This window comes from Arachis ipaensis, chromosome B03, assembly GCF_000816755.2.
Source record: "Arachis ipaensis cultivar K30076 chromosome B03, Araip1.1, whole genome shotgun sequence".
In the NCBI taxonomy this organism is placed as follows: Eukaryota; Viridiplantae; Streptophyta; class Magnoliopsida; order Fabales; family Fabaceae; genus Arachis; species Arachis ipaensis.
In genome coordinates this window covers 116,424,530-116,441,138 of record NC_029787.2, presented here as the reverse complement: position 1 = coordinate 116,441,138, position 16,609 = coordinate 116,424,530, and the positions used below count along the sequence as shown (strand labels likewise).

The 16,609-nt window shown below is 35.2% G+C and overlaps 3 protein-coding genes across 3 annotated transcripts; 2 read left to right on the top strand and 1 right to left on the bottom strand.

The window, feature by feature from the left end:
• On the top strand, nucleotides 2,107–3,411 carry LOC107633687. Its single transcript, XM_016337290.1, has one exon. It carries the CDS (start codon nucleotides 2,107–2,109, stop codon nucleotides 3,409–3,411), a length of 1,305 nt encoding a protein of 434 aa, XP_016192776.1.
• Nucleotides 3,424–5,190, top strand: LOC107633688. The gene has a single exon (XM_016337292.1). It carries the CDS (start codon nucleotides 3,424–3,426, stop codon nucleotides 5,188–5,190), a length of 1,767 nt encoding a protein of 588 aa, XP_016192778.1.
• On the bottom strand, nucleotides 11,589–14,187 carry LOC107631134. The gene is made up of 3 exons (XM_016334478.2): nucleotides 13,850–14,187; nucleotides 12,797–13,057; nucleotides 11,589–11,845 (listed from the first exon to the last, which is right to left on the bottom strand). Exons 1-3 carry the CDS (start codon nucleotides 13,865–13,867, stop codon nucleotides 11,798–11,800), a joined length of 327 nt encoding a protein of 108 aa, XP_016189964.1. The 5' UTR covers nucleotides 13,868–14,187; the 3' UTR covers nucleotides 11,589–11,797.

Sequence of the window (16,609 nt, the reverse complement as noted above, 5' to 3'; positions counted from 1 at the left end):
AATTAAAATTAGCACAAAATGCTTATCTAAATTTTTAAAAATTCTATAATCCATAATTTGTCTCATAATTTATAGTTAAATTTATACGTAACAAATTTCAAAAATTATATAGCATATATGTTATATTTATTAAAAACTGACAATCTAATAATTCATAAAAATATAAAAGTAGCAAAAACTCAAAAATGACAATAGTTCTCCCAGTTGAAGTTGGAACATTAAGATCCAATTTAGGTAAACAACTTAAATAAATTCTTTTGAAAAAAAGAATTTAAAGTATAAGAACTTTTATTGATAGCAACTTATAAATAAGTTATTTTGTATTTTTAATTATAGAAGTACTTATGTTAAAATTTGTAGTGTTTGGATAAATAATTCAAAAAATATAATTTTTTTACACAAAAAAAATAGATATTAAAATAACGATGATAAAAAAATACTTGAAGAGATACATAAAAAGTGGAGAGATATTACAAAATAAGGGAATGACTATAATTGTTACAAGTGAATAACGATGTTCTTGTATGTAATAAATAATAATAAAATTCTAATTCACAATAATTTTGATGGCAATGCCAAAAAAATTATTGTATAGTTAGTGTTTGCTATTTTATTGTGTATGATATGGTAGTTGAAAATTAAAAACAAATGTAAAATGTCAATGTATATTTTGTTGCTGTTTTTTATTTTTTATTTTTTATTTTTTTACTCCTATGAGAACTCTCTCCTCCTTTATTGGGGTCAAGAACTTACTATAACTAATTATAAAAATAATAACAAGCTATATAAAAATAAAATCACATGTGAAAAAATAAAAGGGGAATGCTCCCATAAAAACGTAGAAAACGTCTTTTTTTAAAGATATTTTTTAGTAATTAAAATTTAACATATATAATCACTTAAATTATGTTATTTTTGTCAAAATTAGATCAGACAAATTAATTTGATCGAAAAATAGTGAATCAAATTTGAATCTGTCTAAATTAATATTATTTTTTATAAAAAATGACTACAATATCTCTATTATATAAAATGACTAAAATACTCTTATTATATATATTAATTTTAAGAATTCTAAATTCTAGCCATTTTCTTCTCTATCGTTATAGGGTTAGAATTTAAAGTTTTTAATATATATATATAAAATAGGGATATTTTAGTTGTGTTTTTATAATAGGAATATTGTAGTAATTTTTTATAAAAAATATTAATTTATATCGGTTCAAAATTTAATTTATTAATTTTTTTGCTAAACTGATTTATCCGATCTAATTTTAATAAAAATAATACAATTTAATTAATTATATGTGTTAAATTTTAATTTTTAAAAAACATCTTTAAAAAAAAGACGTTTTACATCTTTATCTAAGTAGCTCCCTATTTTTTTTACCAACATTTCTACTAAACTTTTTTTGGTATTGACATTTCTACTAATTTTATTCCGAATCTGAGTGAATAACTATTCTTCTTAGTTTTTACTTTTTAGTCAAAGTAGGTTTTCTATTTGAGCATTTAGCTCGGGATCCAACTACTTTCTAGCCGGATTGGAGATAGTTTGTAACTAATTAGCCTCAATGACCAAGCTACTTTTTGAACTCCCCCTCCTTTCGTTTCCTAAAAGAAAAGAACACAAACCTAGGCGCATGCAAGGTTGATTCTATAAACACACTGATATGAACAAGTAAAAGTCGGTTACGAGTTATAGCTCGGCAACGTACGATTTACAATTGTAACTGCATATTCCAGATAAATCAGCATTTATGTTCTTCCTATAACGTCGGATACACAGTTAATGCTCGGACGTTACACAAAAACGGTAAGCTTCGACCAGCCAGATATAAGGAGAAGAGCAGAAGCCAAAGAGGTAAGCCATCTTTTTCCAAAAGGCATACACATATATATTCTCTTACTAACTTGAGCGTCGGAGGATCTTTGCAGGTTCCCACCACCTCGGTTTCAACCACCGCCGTGTTTCGTGTTCTACCTCAAGAGTTTACCGACCTTTTCTGGGGAACGAGCTATATCTCAGTGTCAACATGTCAGAACATTTGGCGCTAGAAGAAGGGCAAATTTGAGATATCATTCGTTGTAAGCCCCAAATCCCTTATGGCTGATGCTCCTCCCCCTACCCCATCCGAGCTTCTGAAGATGGTGACCGAGCTTCAACAAGCGAACCAACGGATGGCGGAGGACAATCAGCGAATGCAAAATCAAATTGCGCAACTGGTGAATGCTCGTCTGGAGCATAATAATAATGATCACGAACAACACGGGAATGATGAACGACAATCACTACCAACTCATGTCTCTGATACACCACAGAATAGGAATGACGAGGAGCAACAGAATGAAGAGGCCCAACCCGAAGATGAGGGAGAAAACCCTGACAACTCTGTGGGACCGTTCACAGCTGACATAATGAACTTCCAGCTCCCCAGACAGTTCACTCTACCGACCACATTAACCCCATATGACGGACTGGGAGACCCAAAGCAACATGTTAAAAAATTCCGATCAATCATGATTGTTAACGGTGCCTCTGATCCTATTTTATGCCGATGTTTTCCTTCTTTTTTAGACGGTCCTGCACTTGACTGGTTTTGCTCTTTGCCTGCAGATTCTATATCACGTTTTCAGGAGCTAGCCAAACAGTTTGAGGATCATTTTGCAGCCTCGGCGATATATCTCCACGACTTTGACTACTTAACGACCATCAAACAGGGTCCACAAGAAAGTCTAAAAGATTATATAACTCGGTTCACTAAGGTCGCCATGAGTATTCCGGATCTCCATCCGGAGGTTCACCTTCATGCCATTAAAAGTGGTCTTCGTCCAGGGAAATTCCAGGAGACCATCGCTGTGGCCAAACCGAAAACTTTGGCTGAATTCCACGAAAAAGCTAAGGGGCAGATAGATATCGAAGAACTTCACCAAGCGCGGAAGTCAGATAAGTCGGCCACTAAAGACGACGAAAGAACTCATGATACCAAGAAGGGTTTCAAACCAGTCCCCCGTTACGAATCATACACCCAGTTCAATACCAAAAGGGATGATATCATTAAGGAAATTTTGAATTCAAAACTGATTAAACCTCCTCGCAAGGCAGGGAATTACCCTGAGCCAAAAAACGTCGACAAATCAAAATACTGCACCTTTCACCAGAAGCATGGCCACACAACTGATGAGTGTGTAATTGCTAAAGATCTCCTGGAACGGTTGGCACGACAAGGCCATCTCGATAAATTCATTGCAGGACATATGCAAAAGAGAACGGCATCCAGCTCCGAGCAACCCTCAACAGGTCAATCGTCAAAGGAAAAAGATAAAGCCCCGGCTCAACCACGGGAAGTAATCAATTGTATTTCAGGAGGCTATGCCGGTGGAGGGAGTACAAGCTCGGCCAGAAAATGAACTTACCGAGCTATGTTAGCGGTCAGAGACACTGACTATAATTCCGCACCAATCCCAGACATCCCCGAGCTGACTTTCCGTCCCACTGACGTCAATTGCAGACACACAAACTACGACGACCCCGTGGTCGTCTCTATCCAACTGGGAGACCTTATTGTTCGGAAGGCATTGCTTGATCCAGGGAGTAGTGCTGATGTACTTTTTTTTGCAACATTTCAAAAAATGAAATTGAGCACTAACATTTTGCAGCCATATTCGGGAGACTTGGTTGGATTCTCAGGAGAGCGAGTGCCCGTCCTGGGGTCCGCATGGTTGCAAACTACACTAGGCGAACAACCATTATCCAGAACACAGGATATTCAATATCTCATCGTAGACTGTTTTAGCCCTTATAATCTTATCTTAGGGAGACCTTTTTTAAACAGATTTGCTGCTATTGTTTCTACATATCACCTCTGTGTCAAGTTCCCTGTGCAGGATAATATCGTTGCAACCATACATGGCGATCTGCAAGAAGCTCGGCAATGCTACAACGTAAGTTTGAAACCCATCAGAAAGAAAACTGAAGCTCGGGTCAACTCAATACAATCCAAACAACCAATCTTGGCAGAATTAGACCCAAGAGCTGACTTCCAGGAACGTCCCACGCCTAATGAAGATCTTCACAAGGTCGTCTTAACCGAAGATCCAGCAAAATTCACATTCATCGGAACATCAATGGACGACGAGGTCAGAATAAAGCTAATTAATTTCTTGTGTGCGAACGCCGACCTTTTTGCATGGACTTCCGGAGACATGCCAGGGATTATTCCGTTAGTAATTACACACAAATTGGCTGTCAGTCCGGCAGCCCGACCAGTTTCCCAGAAAAAGAGAAACCTCGGCGCAGAAAAGCGATCAGCATCCATGACAGAAGTCAACAAACTCCTCGAAGCAAAATTCATCCACGAAATCAGGTTCACCACGTGGTTGGCCAACGTCGTTATGGTAAAAAAGAATAACGGTAAATGGCGCATGTGCGTCGACTTTACTGATTTAAATAAAGCATGCCCAAAGGATGCTTATCCTCTACCTTGCATAGACACTTTAGTAGATAACTCCTGTGGTTATGACACTTTGAGTTTCATGGATGCATATGCTGGTTATAATCAGATCCTTATGCATCCATCAGACCAAGAAAAAATAGCTTTCATAACTGAATATGGTAATTACTGCTATAATGTTATGCCTTTCGGTTTAAAGAATGCAGGGGCGACGTACCAACGACTGATGAACAGGATTTTCGAACACCAAATAGGTAGAAATATCGAGGTATACGTGGACGACATGGTCGCCAAGACAAAGATCGGCCAATCCCACATACAGGATCTTGAAGAAATATTTGCTCAAATCAGAAAATATAATATGCGGCTAAACCCTGAGAAGTGTGCCTTTGGTGTAAAAGGCAGAAAATTTCTCGGATTTATTCTGACAAGTCGGGGTATCGAGGCAAATCCAGAAAAATGTCAAGCAATACTTGATATGTGCAGTCCAAAGACAACAAAAGATGTTCAAAGGTTAACAGGCATATTAGCGGCATTGTCAAGATTCTTGCCATGCTTGGCCTTCAAATCTTTCAACTTTTTCCAATGTTTAAAGAAAAGTGCGAAGAGCTTTTTCTGGGATGAGAAATGTGAAGAAGCATTTTTGAGCTTGAAACAGTTCCTCTCCAACCACCTGTTTTGCAGAAACCTAAGCTCGGCGACCCATTATACCTATATTTGTCTGTCACTGAGATGACCATTAGTTCCGCTCTTGTTACAGAAAACAACAAAGACCAGCAGCCAGTCTATTTCGTGAGCAAGACACTACAAAATGCGGAACTTAGATATCCAAAGCTTGAAAAGCTTGTCCTGGCACTTATGTTCTCTGCAAGACGACTCCGACCTTATTTTCAAAGTCATACAGTTATAGTCCGAACAGAACATCCACTTCGACAGATACTTTCTAAGCCTGAATTAGCAGGACGACTGACTAAATGGTCTATTGAACTCTCCGAGTTCGACATACAATTCCAACCTAGAGGATCTGTTAAATCGCAATGCCTGGCTGACTTTGTGGCCGAGTTTACTAGCACTTCATCCGATGAAAGAAGTCGACTCTGGACATTGTTTGTAGATGGAGCTTCAAACCCTCAAGGGGCGGGAGCAGGAGTACTGTTAGAAAGCTCGGATGGTATAGTCCTCGAACACTCTCTCATATTTTCATTCAAAGCAAGCAATAACCAGGCAGAATACGAAGCCCTCATAGCTGGGCTCAGGTTAGCTACTGATTTACATATTGCTAATTTAAAGGTTTACTGCGATTCATTATTAGTCGTCCAACAAGTAAATCAAAGTTTCCAAACAAAAGATCCAACTCTTTTAAAGTATTTGAATATTGTTCAGAGCTTGTTAAATAAGTTTTCTAAAGTGGAAATTGTCCATATACCTAGAGAACAAAACCATAGAGCCGATGTTTTATCAAATCTAGCAACAACGCAAGCACACACTGCTACACTTTTACAATCAACTTTAGACAAACCGAGTATTGAATCAGCCAAAATTTTAAACACCTTGAGTAAAAATAGTTGGCAGGAACCTTACATTCAATACCTCCGCAATGGTTCCATCCCGGAGGAAATTGAAGACAAGGGTAAATTCAGAAGACAAGCTTCTTTTTTCACCTTGTTAAATAACACTCTGTATAGGCGAGGTTATTCTCGACCATTGTTGAAATGCTTGGATAGGTCGGAAGCCGATCTTCTCTTAGCCGAGGCCCACGAAGGAATCTGTGGCATACACTGTGGAGCTCGAAGCCTGGCACAGAAGGCTCTCCGAGCAGGTTTTTATTGGCCGACAATATGGGAGGACAGTAGGCATAAAGTCAGAACCTGCGACAACTGTCAGAAGCACTCGCCGATCATTAATATGCCTGCCGAACATCTCCATCACTCAACAGTAAGTTGGCCGTTCAATCGGTGGGGGATAGATATACTCGGTCCTTTCCCCACTGCTCCAAGACAGGTAAAATTTTTAGTAGTTGCAGTAGATTACTTTTCTAAATGGATTGAGGCGCAGCCGCTCGCAAAAATCACATCCTCACAAATGATAAGTTTTGTGTGGAAACATATAATTTGTAGATTTGGTATACTAGGCCATATCGTAACCGATAATGGTCGGCAGTTCACTGATAGTACTTTTAGGGAATTTTTGCAGAATTTAAAGATAAAGCAACACTTCTCTTCTGTGGAACATCCGCAGTCCAACGGCCTGGCAGAGACAGCCAACAAGGTCATCCTGCAAGCGTTAAAGAAAAAGCTCGACAACGCAAAAGGCTTATGGGCCGAGCTTATTCCTGAAGTTTTATGGGCATACAACACTACAGTCCACTCAACGACCAAGGAAACTCCGTTCAGGCTGGTCTATGGATCTGAAGCAATGATCCCAATGGAGGTGTCCCAAAGCTCTATGCGGACGTTAGCCGAAGATCATGAGCAAGCTCGGCAAGCAGAGCTTGACCTAATTGAAGAAATTAGGGAAACAGCAGCTATTCGGCACAGAGCCTTGCAGCAACAAGTGGGCCGACGATATTCTCGGAAGGTAGTTCCAAGATCGTTCAGCAACGGAGACTTAGTACTTCGCAAGACTGAGCAAGCTCGCCGACCTCCTTCTCATGGGAAGCTCGCCGCAACCTGGGACGGCCCGTATCGAGTATCTGAGGTGCTAGGCCAAGGAGCATATAAGTTAGAACAGCTAGATGGCACGCAAATTCCCAGTACATGGAACATTAACTCTTTGAAGCAATATTACAGTTAACAATAAGCAGCTTACCAGTACTCTTTTTCCTACCTTGAGAATTTTTTCCCAAAAGGGGTTTTTTGCTCATAGAGGGTTTTAATGAGGCTGGTTCACCTGAAATAAACTTGTACAGGTACTGCTATTAATAACATTCATTTTCTTTTGCATTTTTATGGCATATCTCCCACCAAAAGAGGGGAACTACTCTAAATTTTCAGATATCATATTCTTTCAAAAAAGAGTTACCAATAAAACGATAAGTCGCATTATCATAATACGGATGCGCAAAAATTACAGTCATCAGGCCTTAAAACGGCTACATCAAAAAACTGATTAGGAAACAGCGAAACCTAATCTACCAGCTTATAACAAAAGTACTTAAGTACACAAATCAAAACATGGAAAGATATCCAGCAAAATACACAGAAATGTTTTCCTTAAACAGAACTAAAAGGTAAACATGTGCAGAATTAGTCGGCAAGGTTGTCATCTCCCTCCTCAGTAGCCTCCTCATCATCTACGAGCTTACCACCTCGGATGACTTTACCAGGATCCATGGCGCCGAATTCTCCATCAGGAACAAGGAACTTTGCCTGATTAACAGCTCGCTCGAAGCCTTCTGCAAAGGCATCCAGAATATCACCTTCCTTGTTACTCTCAAATTCCTTCAACTTCGCAGATAACTCGATCATTCGATCATTTACGGTCGACAAGTCATTTTCCTTCTCTTTCAATAATGCAGAAATCCTTTCATGACACTCCTTTTCAACTTTAAGCTTGGTCTCGGCCTCAAATAACTTTTTCTTCAATTCCTTAATACTCGCCTCACTCAGCGCTAATTGCTCCTTTAACTCAGCAATCTTGGAAGCCTCAGACAATTCCTTCTTGTGTTTTTTCTCTTGACTACGGCCAATACTGGCCAATCGAAATCCTAATACCTAAAATCATTAAACCAACATCATATTAGAAGAGACAGCAAAGAAAAACACACAAACCATCCTATATTTTAGAAACACATTACCTGCAAGTATTGATCAACGCCTACGTCCCCAACCTCCTCTACCCGACTTCCATCTGCCTTAGACTGCACAACCTCATCCGACACAACGCTAAAGGGAAATTTCTTGTTCCATACCGAGTAATTCTCCTCCTCCTCGTCAAATGAGTGTAATTTCTCTTGCCTTAAAGTAAAGTTCGGCAATTCATCGAGTTGCAACTTCTCACCTTCAACTCGTACCTCATCTTCGGTGACTGCATCCGATTTTCTTTTTTTGAATACAATACCCTTCTTCTTCGGTGGGGGCTGATTCACCTCAGCCCCACCATTCCGACTATTGATAAGTTCGGGTCCCAGTATATGCTGCGGATGGCAACACCAATAAAGCGAGAATTTTTTCCCCAAATGCTCGTCAAGGTAAAACGGAAACTCTTTATCTACTGATTTCACTTTCAAAAATATTTCTTTGAAATCCTTAAAAGACGATTTATAAAGTTTGAAGATAGAAAACCCAGGGGTGCTGTTTAAATTAATTCATAACCCTTTCCATATCCCTTTAGCTTGGAATAAAGAAAAAAACAGTTCTAAATCTGCTTTAACTTCAAGAAAATCCATTAAAGCTTCAAAACATCTGATAAAAGCCCACCTGTTTGGGTGTATTTGAGATGGAGCACAGTTCAGTTGTTTCATCACATCACATTCAAAACCAGAAAAGGGGAGTTTAACTCGTAGTTCCTCAATCATGCAACTATAAACATAAAAATATTCAAAATCTTTTTTTCTATGGAAAACACGATCCGCTCGGCTGCATGGCAACAGTTCTATGTGAAAACCAGCCCTGACTACCCTACCCATGTTTACCCGCTTCACACTCTCAATATCAGAAAACAATGAAGCCTGTATATGGACATCATTGTCAACCCAATCATATTTCTCATCATCCTTAACTTGGGGAAGCAATTTTTTCTTCTTCTCACTCATTGTTAACAGGTATGACAGAAAGAATTAATAAGAACAGAAGGGGGTGAAGAAAACTTACTAACCTCTTCTACTCATTGTCACTTAAAAGCTTCTGACTCCAACTTAAACGCAGTGGGTGTGAAAACTTGAAACTCCACCACTAATTGAATTAACTTTTCAGTTCCATAATCAAATCTCATCCACACAAACCAAAGTCACTTTAACGGTCTAAGAGTGACATTGGAAGTTGAACCAGACAAACATTAAATAAACACAATGGCCAATAAAAGTAAATGATTCAAATTTATTTCACACAACCCTTTCATATGCCAAGATTAGGATCTGGTAAGACACGTTGACCTGGGGCTAGATATGCCGAGCTATAACTCGCTAAGTCAGTAAAAAGCTCAACCTGTCTCCTTCAGATCAGGCCAAGCTTGGGGGCTGTGATATGGACAAGTAAAAGTCGGTTACGAGTTATAGCTCGGCAACGTACGATTTACAATTGTAACTGCATATTCCAGATAAATCAGCATTTATGTTCTTCCTATAACGTCGGATACACAGTTAATGCTCGGACGTTACACAAAAACGGTTAGCTTCGACTAGCCAGATATAAGGAGAAGAGCAGAAGCCAAAGAGGTAAGCCATCTTTTTCCAAAAGGCATACACATATATATTCTCTTACTGACTTGAACGTCGGAGGACCTTTGCAGGTTCCACCACCTCGGTTTCAACCACCGCCGTGTTTCGTGTTCTACCTCAAGAGTTTACCGACCTTTTCTGGGGAACGAGCTATATCTCGGTGTCAACAGGTTAGAACACACACTATTTTCATAAAATGTTAATTCCTCCTTCCTCGTGATGATATTATCCGTATCTACTTGTTGAAGCTGTCATGTACTAACAGGAATATGTTGCTTGTCGTGATCTAGAAGCACGAGCTTCCTCATCAATATATCATATCTTGAAAATAACTGTTGAAAGGAACCCTCGATCATAACTTTCCATTACTAACTGATCAAAGAGCATATTAGATCAAACTTCAATATCACTTGTAAATCCAATTGAGTGTTGGTTGTAGGGTGATTACAACATTAAATGGGTTAGTTATTACAATTAAGGTACTTAAGTAATTGGGACTGCCTAAGTTAGGCATTCTGAAGCTGCCGACTTTGGTGAGAGCTAATTAAAAATGCTTTTCTTTTTCATTTTCCCCCCTGTTAACTAGCATTTCCTGCAAGGCAGATGGTGGCCCATCATAATCAGTATACTTGTTTTTTTGGGGCGGTTCACATTTTGTCACACTCACGTGGTATGGTAGAACACAATGTTAGGATCAATCATTGTTGCAAAATTGAGTTTGAAGTTGTAAAGCCCTCTAACATTGATTTAGTTGTCTTCACGAAAATGGAACTGTTCAGGCTCCACTCACTTGAATGTTTGAGATTTGCCATACGACAGCTACAATATTAAATATCAGTAACATGCAGCTGAGATGTGTTCCTCTTGAATCCTCCATCTTATGAATAAAATTTTCCAATGATTAATAGCATTTTTTTTCTTTGAAGTCCTGGTAGGAACTTTAAAACTATGATCTCATGAAAAATCTTGAGGAGCGAAATTAAAAGGAAAATTGTTAAGGTCGAGACTCGAAGAGTATACGAGTTTGTTTATCATATGGAGGCCACTCAGATAAACACGCCTAAAATGTCTTTTTTTAAAGATGTTTTCATATTGTGTTTTAATTAGTTTCTGTATAATTTATTCGGTGTTTCTCATCACATATTATTAAATTCCTCAAAAGATTTTCTTTCCAAAAACACTAAAAAATATTTAATTTGGACTAAAACAAAAAAAAGTTATGTTGTTAACGATTTTGTGAGACAGTGACAAAAATAAGATTAGGAACCAATGTGAGTCATAACTATTAAGTTGGGAGACATAATTAAAAATTATTGACTTTTTTTTATAAAAATAAATTTTTTTTATATTTTTTATTTTATGGATATATTTGATATCTGATCCAAACATAAAAAGTGCGAATATCGAATTTGATCTAATGAGTTTAGTGCGGATTGGATCGAAATTTCAGCCGTATCCCATCTGTAAACACCCCTAGCAATAATAACTAAAAAAATATAATGATTATATTTTTAACTAAGAGGAAGTGCAAAAAAAAGTACTAAATACAAGAACATTTAATCAAATATTAAAAAAAAATTTACTTTAAAACATACAGTTGGACTTTTTTTGCTCATATAATAATAATAATAATAATAATAATAATAATAATAATAATAATAATAATAATAATAATAATAATAATAATAATAATAATTATAAAGACATCTTTAAAAAAAGACGTTTTAGGCGTGTTTATCTGAGTGGCCTCCTTATCATATTTTAATATTGTGCTTTTCATCATGGGAATCTTAACATGCTTATTATCTTAATCTCTGATTATATTAACTACCGTAGGCTGAAAAGGAAAGATTTTATTTTTCTAAAATCAAGTACAATGGCCAAATAATTATCACCAAACTAAGCAGAAGAATAACCCATGCCTGTTCAGAAAATCTTCAGAAAGCAAGAGCAAAGGTTGTACACGCTAAGCCTTCACACAACAGTTGAAGTAGCTAAGGAAGCTTCTCCTTGTCTGTCACCAAAAGAAAAAGACGTTAAGAGATTACATTATGTAGCACTTAATAAGCAAGACTTTAGAAACACATATATCACAGATCATTTAACACATCCGCCAAAGACATTTTATAAACGATCAATCCATCACAGTATACATTTTATAATTTAATGGACTCTTACCCATGAAAACTGCCCCAAACATTCACTGCATGTGCAGCAACTCGAATCGCGCGATGCTTAGGTATCCTACATCTACATCTATATATAATTTATATACATCCTTCACTTTACACATCTATCATAACACATAATTATGGGTCCCACGTAATATTCCCTTCATTTAATAACATAAATAATATAAACTCTGCTTTCATTGGCTGGAAAGATATTTCTCTTCTTCACCACATTATTATTCACTACTTTCCGCCCTATTTGTCATTTGCGTTCATTATTTGAATTCAATCAATTTCCTGATTCCGTCGTAAAGCATTTTTTTTATGATATACTGTATCTACCAATACCAGTTCCAAACATAAATCAGTCTTGATGATTGGAGGTACCGCTAGGTTCATACTTACACAGTAAGCAATAAAAGGAGCATAGAAAGCATCAATTTGATTTTTCAATAAAGGAAAAATATAAATTCATGTATTTCGGTAAAGACACCAATGTCAACTCATGTATCAACCAAACGTGTATTAAAATCCAAATAGAAAACTGGCTTATTCTTATCATGGTTAACTTAATTAGAAAATTAATTACCTTCATCAGGATATATCCAAAGTATAATCTTTCCTCTCAGAATATAAAATAAACTTAACAAGCTAATGTATGTATGTATTAATGTATGTATGTAATGTAACCATCAATTTTAACAATATCTAATAGTAATTTCATCTACACTTGCCATAGCTACAAATTCAGAAATACTTTAAGGATTAAGAGATTAAGAGGGGAAGAATCTTACAGTTGGAGAGTGAGAACTGTTTTGATGGTAGTGAGGGTGCTGATGCTCGTTGCGGCTATGGCCAGTAGTGTTTTCTACGGTGGCAGTGGTGGTGTTTGGGTTAATGAACTCGTCTTCGTTACCAAGACTTGCCCTTGAAATGTTAGTCTTGTTCTGCTTCCTTGTTTCTCTGATCTTTGAGAAATCTAGTGAGTAATCGGGAACTTGCCCCTTCTGATCCCAGTCCCCAAATTGCGGCACTGATATCCATGCCGCATTTTTCTAACATTCACAAATCACAACCATCTTAGTCAAAATCACAATGATATTTAATAATATATTAAGAGGTTTTAACAGCAAGGTTCTAGTTATTTAGCTTGCACAGTCAAATTTCAATCAGCTAAGAACAATACAAATATCGTCGTCATAAATTGCGGGCGAAGAACGAATCCTAGCGACAAATTTGACTGTTTCTTCTTTATATATTTTTCATTACTTGTACGGCTAAAACACCAATATCGTCATTCCACAGTTTGAAGAAACAGAACAAAATTGATTTATTATTGCTCTGAGCTGGAAAGGAAATATGAAATTCTATAGTAATCGAACTCCTGTCCACCTTTACCAACGGTTTAAAGCGGTCAACCAAATATTCTAAAAAAAATCTTGAAAAATAAACAGCAGAAAGCAACAAAGAATATAGAATTACGATGCCTTAGGTAATTAATCTTTTTTTTTTTCCTTTCAAAAAATTAAAAAATCTTGTTTCTGGTATTGCCTAGCTAACAAGTAACAATTTTCTCTGAAATAGTTATTGATATTAAGCTTTTAAAAAACAATATATTCATGAATTTGTGAATTAGGAGAAGAAAAAAAAAAAGAAGTCTGTTCCTTCTGGTTCTCGTTCATGTAATACTTTGTTTCATGAATAAACGAAGCACGAAAGAAAAGAAACTCCTGCTATATAATCAGCAGATTCCATATGCATATATGCAGAGAGAAAAATCAGTTTCAAGTGAACACAGTATATACGTAGTTCATGCAAATCTCGGAGAGAGAGAGAGAGAGGCAAACCTCTTTACGAGTATCCATAAGAGTGGATTTCAGATCTTGAATTAGATAGAGCGACTAGTTTGGAACCAAGAAATTAAGAGCAGTAATATGAATATATGTAGTTAGTTACAGAGGGAAGTAGCTTGTGACGCAGCTATAATGTAATAGGAAACCAAGAAGGAAATAGAAACTACAATTCTACAAAGAGAGGTCCCCGGGTTGGGTTCGGGTTTGGGCGATGGTGACTTGTGAATTATGATGTGATGCTGCAGCAGCGAAGAAGACCTATTCTGATCCTTACTGCACTGTCTTTCTGTTATTATACCCAACTTTATATGAGATTAACCCATCTTAAACTTATTAAGTCTTAATATAGGAAAATTATCAGGTGTTCCAAGTACTTTTATGGAACATGGCTGTTCCAATAAGCAAAAGGTTCCCATATTAATTTTGTCGTTTAGCAACTTTTTAAAAGACTCTAAAATCCTCTAAATTAGATATTAAATGACATAAATGGACAGCTATAAGAGGTTTGCTGCCCCTTGGATTGCTGGCTTTCAATAACTGACTTTATTGTTTTGAAAAGTTATCAATAATTTTTTATAAATAATAACTTTATAATTTTTTAAGACAATAAATAAATAAATAAATTTCAACCTAGTAATGATTTAAAAAATATAAATTCTAATATTTAAAACATTTGTATCTATTTATGAGTATCATTTATCATCAATAGTTTTAAAATTTAAATCCGTTATAATATACCACTAATCAATTAAATTTCATATTTATCATTCAATTGAATTAAAATATGATAGTTAAATATAATTAATATTTAATTAAAATAGCTATAATAACAACTTTTAATTATAAATATTCAGAATATATAACGTTAGATTTACTTAAACATATTCAATATATGTATTACATAAAAATACTAAAAAATACACATAAATTAATATGAAAAAAAATAAAATTATGGGCAAAAATACTAATTTTGTAATTAAGTCTCTACCATGATAAAAATGTTAAAATTAATAGAATATTCTGTTAAATTATACAAAATTTTAAGTCAAATATTAGGCATATTCGTTCTATTTAACGGAATATTATGTTAATTCTAGTATTTTTGTCACGGCAGGGACTTAACTATAAAATTTGATATGGTATAATGACTCAATCATAAAGAAAAAACAGTATATGGACTTAATTGAAAATTCAAACTATAAGGATCGACAAAATAATTAAACAAAAAAAATATAGAGTTTAATTTTTGATGCTCGGACAGTGTAAAATGTTTTACACATTCGTGTAACCACATCTATTTTTTTGAATAACCATTCACAATGAAAATAATAATTATTTTTTATGACGTGGTATTTATGATTAAATGTACACGTAAAATTTTTTACGGTTAAATTCTAAAATATATCCATGATTTAAAGTTATCTTTTTATATTTAAATATAAAAATTATTTATTACATTATACACAAATTAACGTAAACAAATATGTAAATATTTTTTATTTGAATTTAAATAAAATACTAATAATACTTTTATAATGTAAAATTTAGAAAAAAAACATATGAAATCTTAAGTTCAAATTTCACCATTATTAGAGTCTTGTTCTAATGGTTATTTATTACGTTATTTTTAGAAATTATACAAAAACTAAATGAAGCAAAATATATATGTTTAAATTACTATATTTTAATTTTACGCGATTTCACCGTCTTTTATATTAATATTTTATTTGAGTCAAACAGTATATATTATTACTAATATTGTAAAAGCTTCAAGACCTGTTTAAAAAAAGATTACATGATACGCAGCTTTGGCTCGCATAATTTATTTAGCTATGACTGGACTCATAAAAAAATCTTAAAAATCTTTTTACATAAAATTGGATAAGGAAATTATCAGTTAAAGACTACCTATAAACTACTCAAATTACACATTCATCACAACATGTTTTCCATATCAATCTTGATCGTTAATATTTTTTATATTAAATCTGAATGATTAAATAAGTTGGAACGAAAAAATTCCAGATTCGATGGAATAGGTGATAAGCTTCCCTTAACATAACAACGTAAGGTTTCTTCTGCCGCTTTGTCACTGCATTTTGCCCACTGCCACTCATCAACACGCTATGCTTACCAAGCAGGCAAGCACACGCCACTTTCCTACTTTATTCTACTACTCTCATTTACATAAATCATATAACAAAGTAATAGACACAAATAATAAAAAATGTTAGGGTGCATGGTATCATCAGTGGACTTTGTTCTTGTTATTGGGTTCCCTTTCGGCGTGTTGCCTTTATTGCTCGGATACCCTGAATCACCCATTCATGCTCACTGCGCTGGCTTAACACTTCTGAATATTCTCCCTACTTTTAAATTTGTGTTTTAGCTTTATGATTTATATATGTCAGCAACGCTTTATTTGTTTGAGTGGAAAAGGAAAAATATATGGAACCAAAATGTGACCAGTCAAAAAGTAAACAAAATCGTTTAATTAAAATCACTTTTTGAATAATATGTTTGAAAACCGTTGCTGAGATCACGGAGCACAAACTAAAACCCGATTTTTCATAGAACCCAAACACATTTTGACTGATTTTTGGCTGATATGCTTTTGGTTCCCTAGTTGTTGTCAGTGGAAAATAGATGAAAAAAAAAGGAGAGAAAGAAATTAAAAAAAAATAATTATTTTTTATTGTTTAATTAAATAAAAAACTCAAAAGAAAAAAGTGAATAATGTAAAAAATAGGTAAA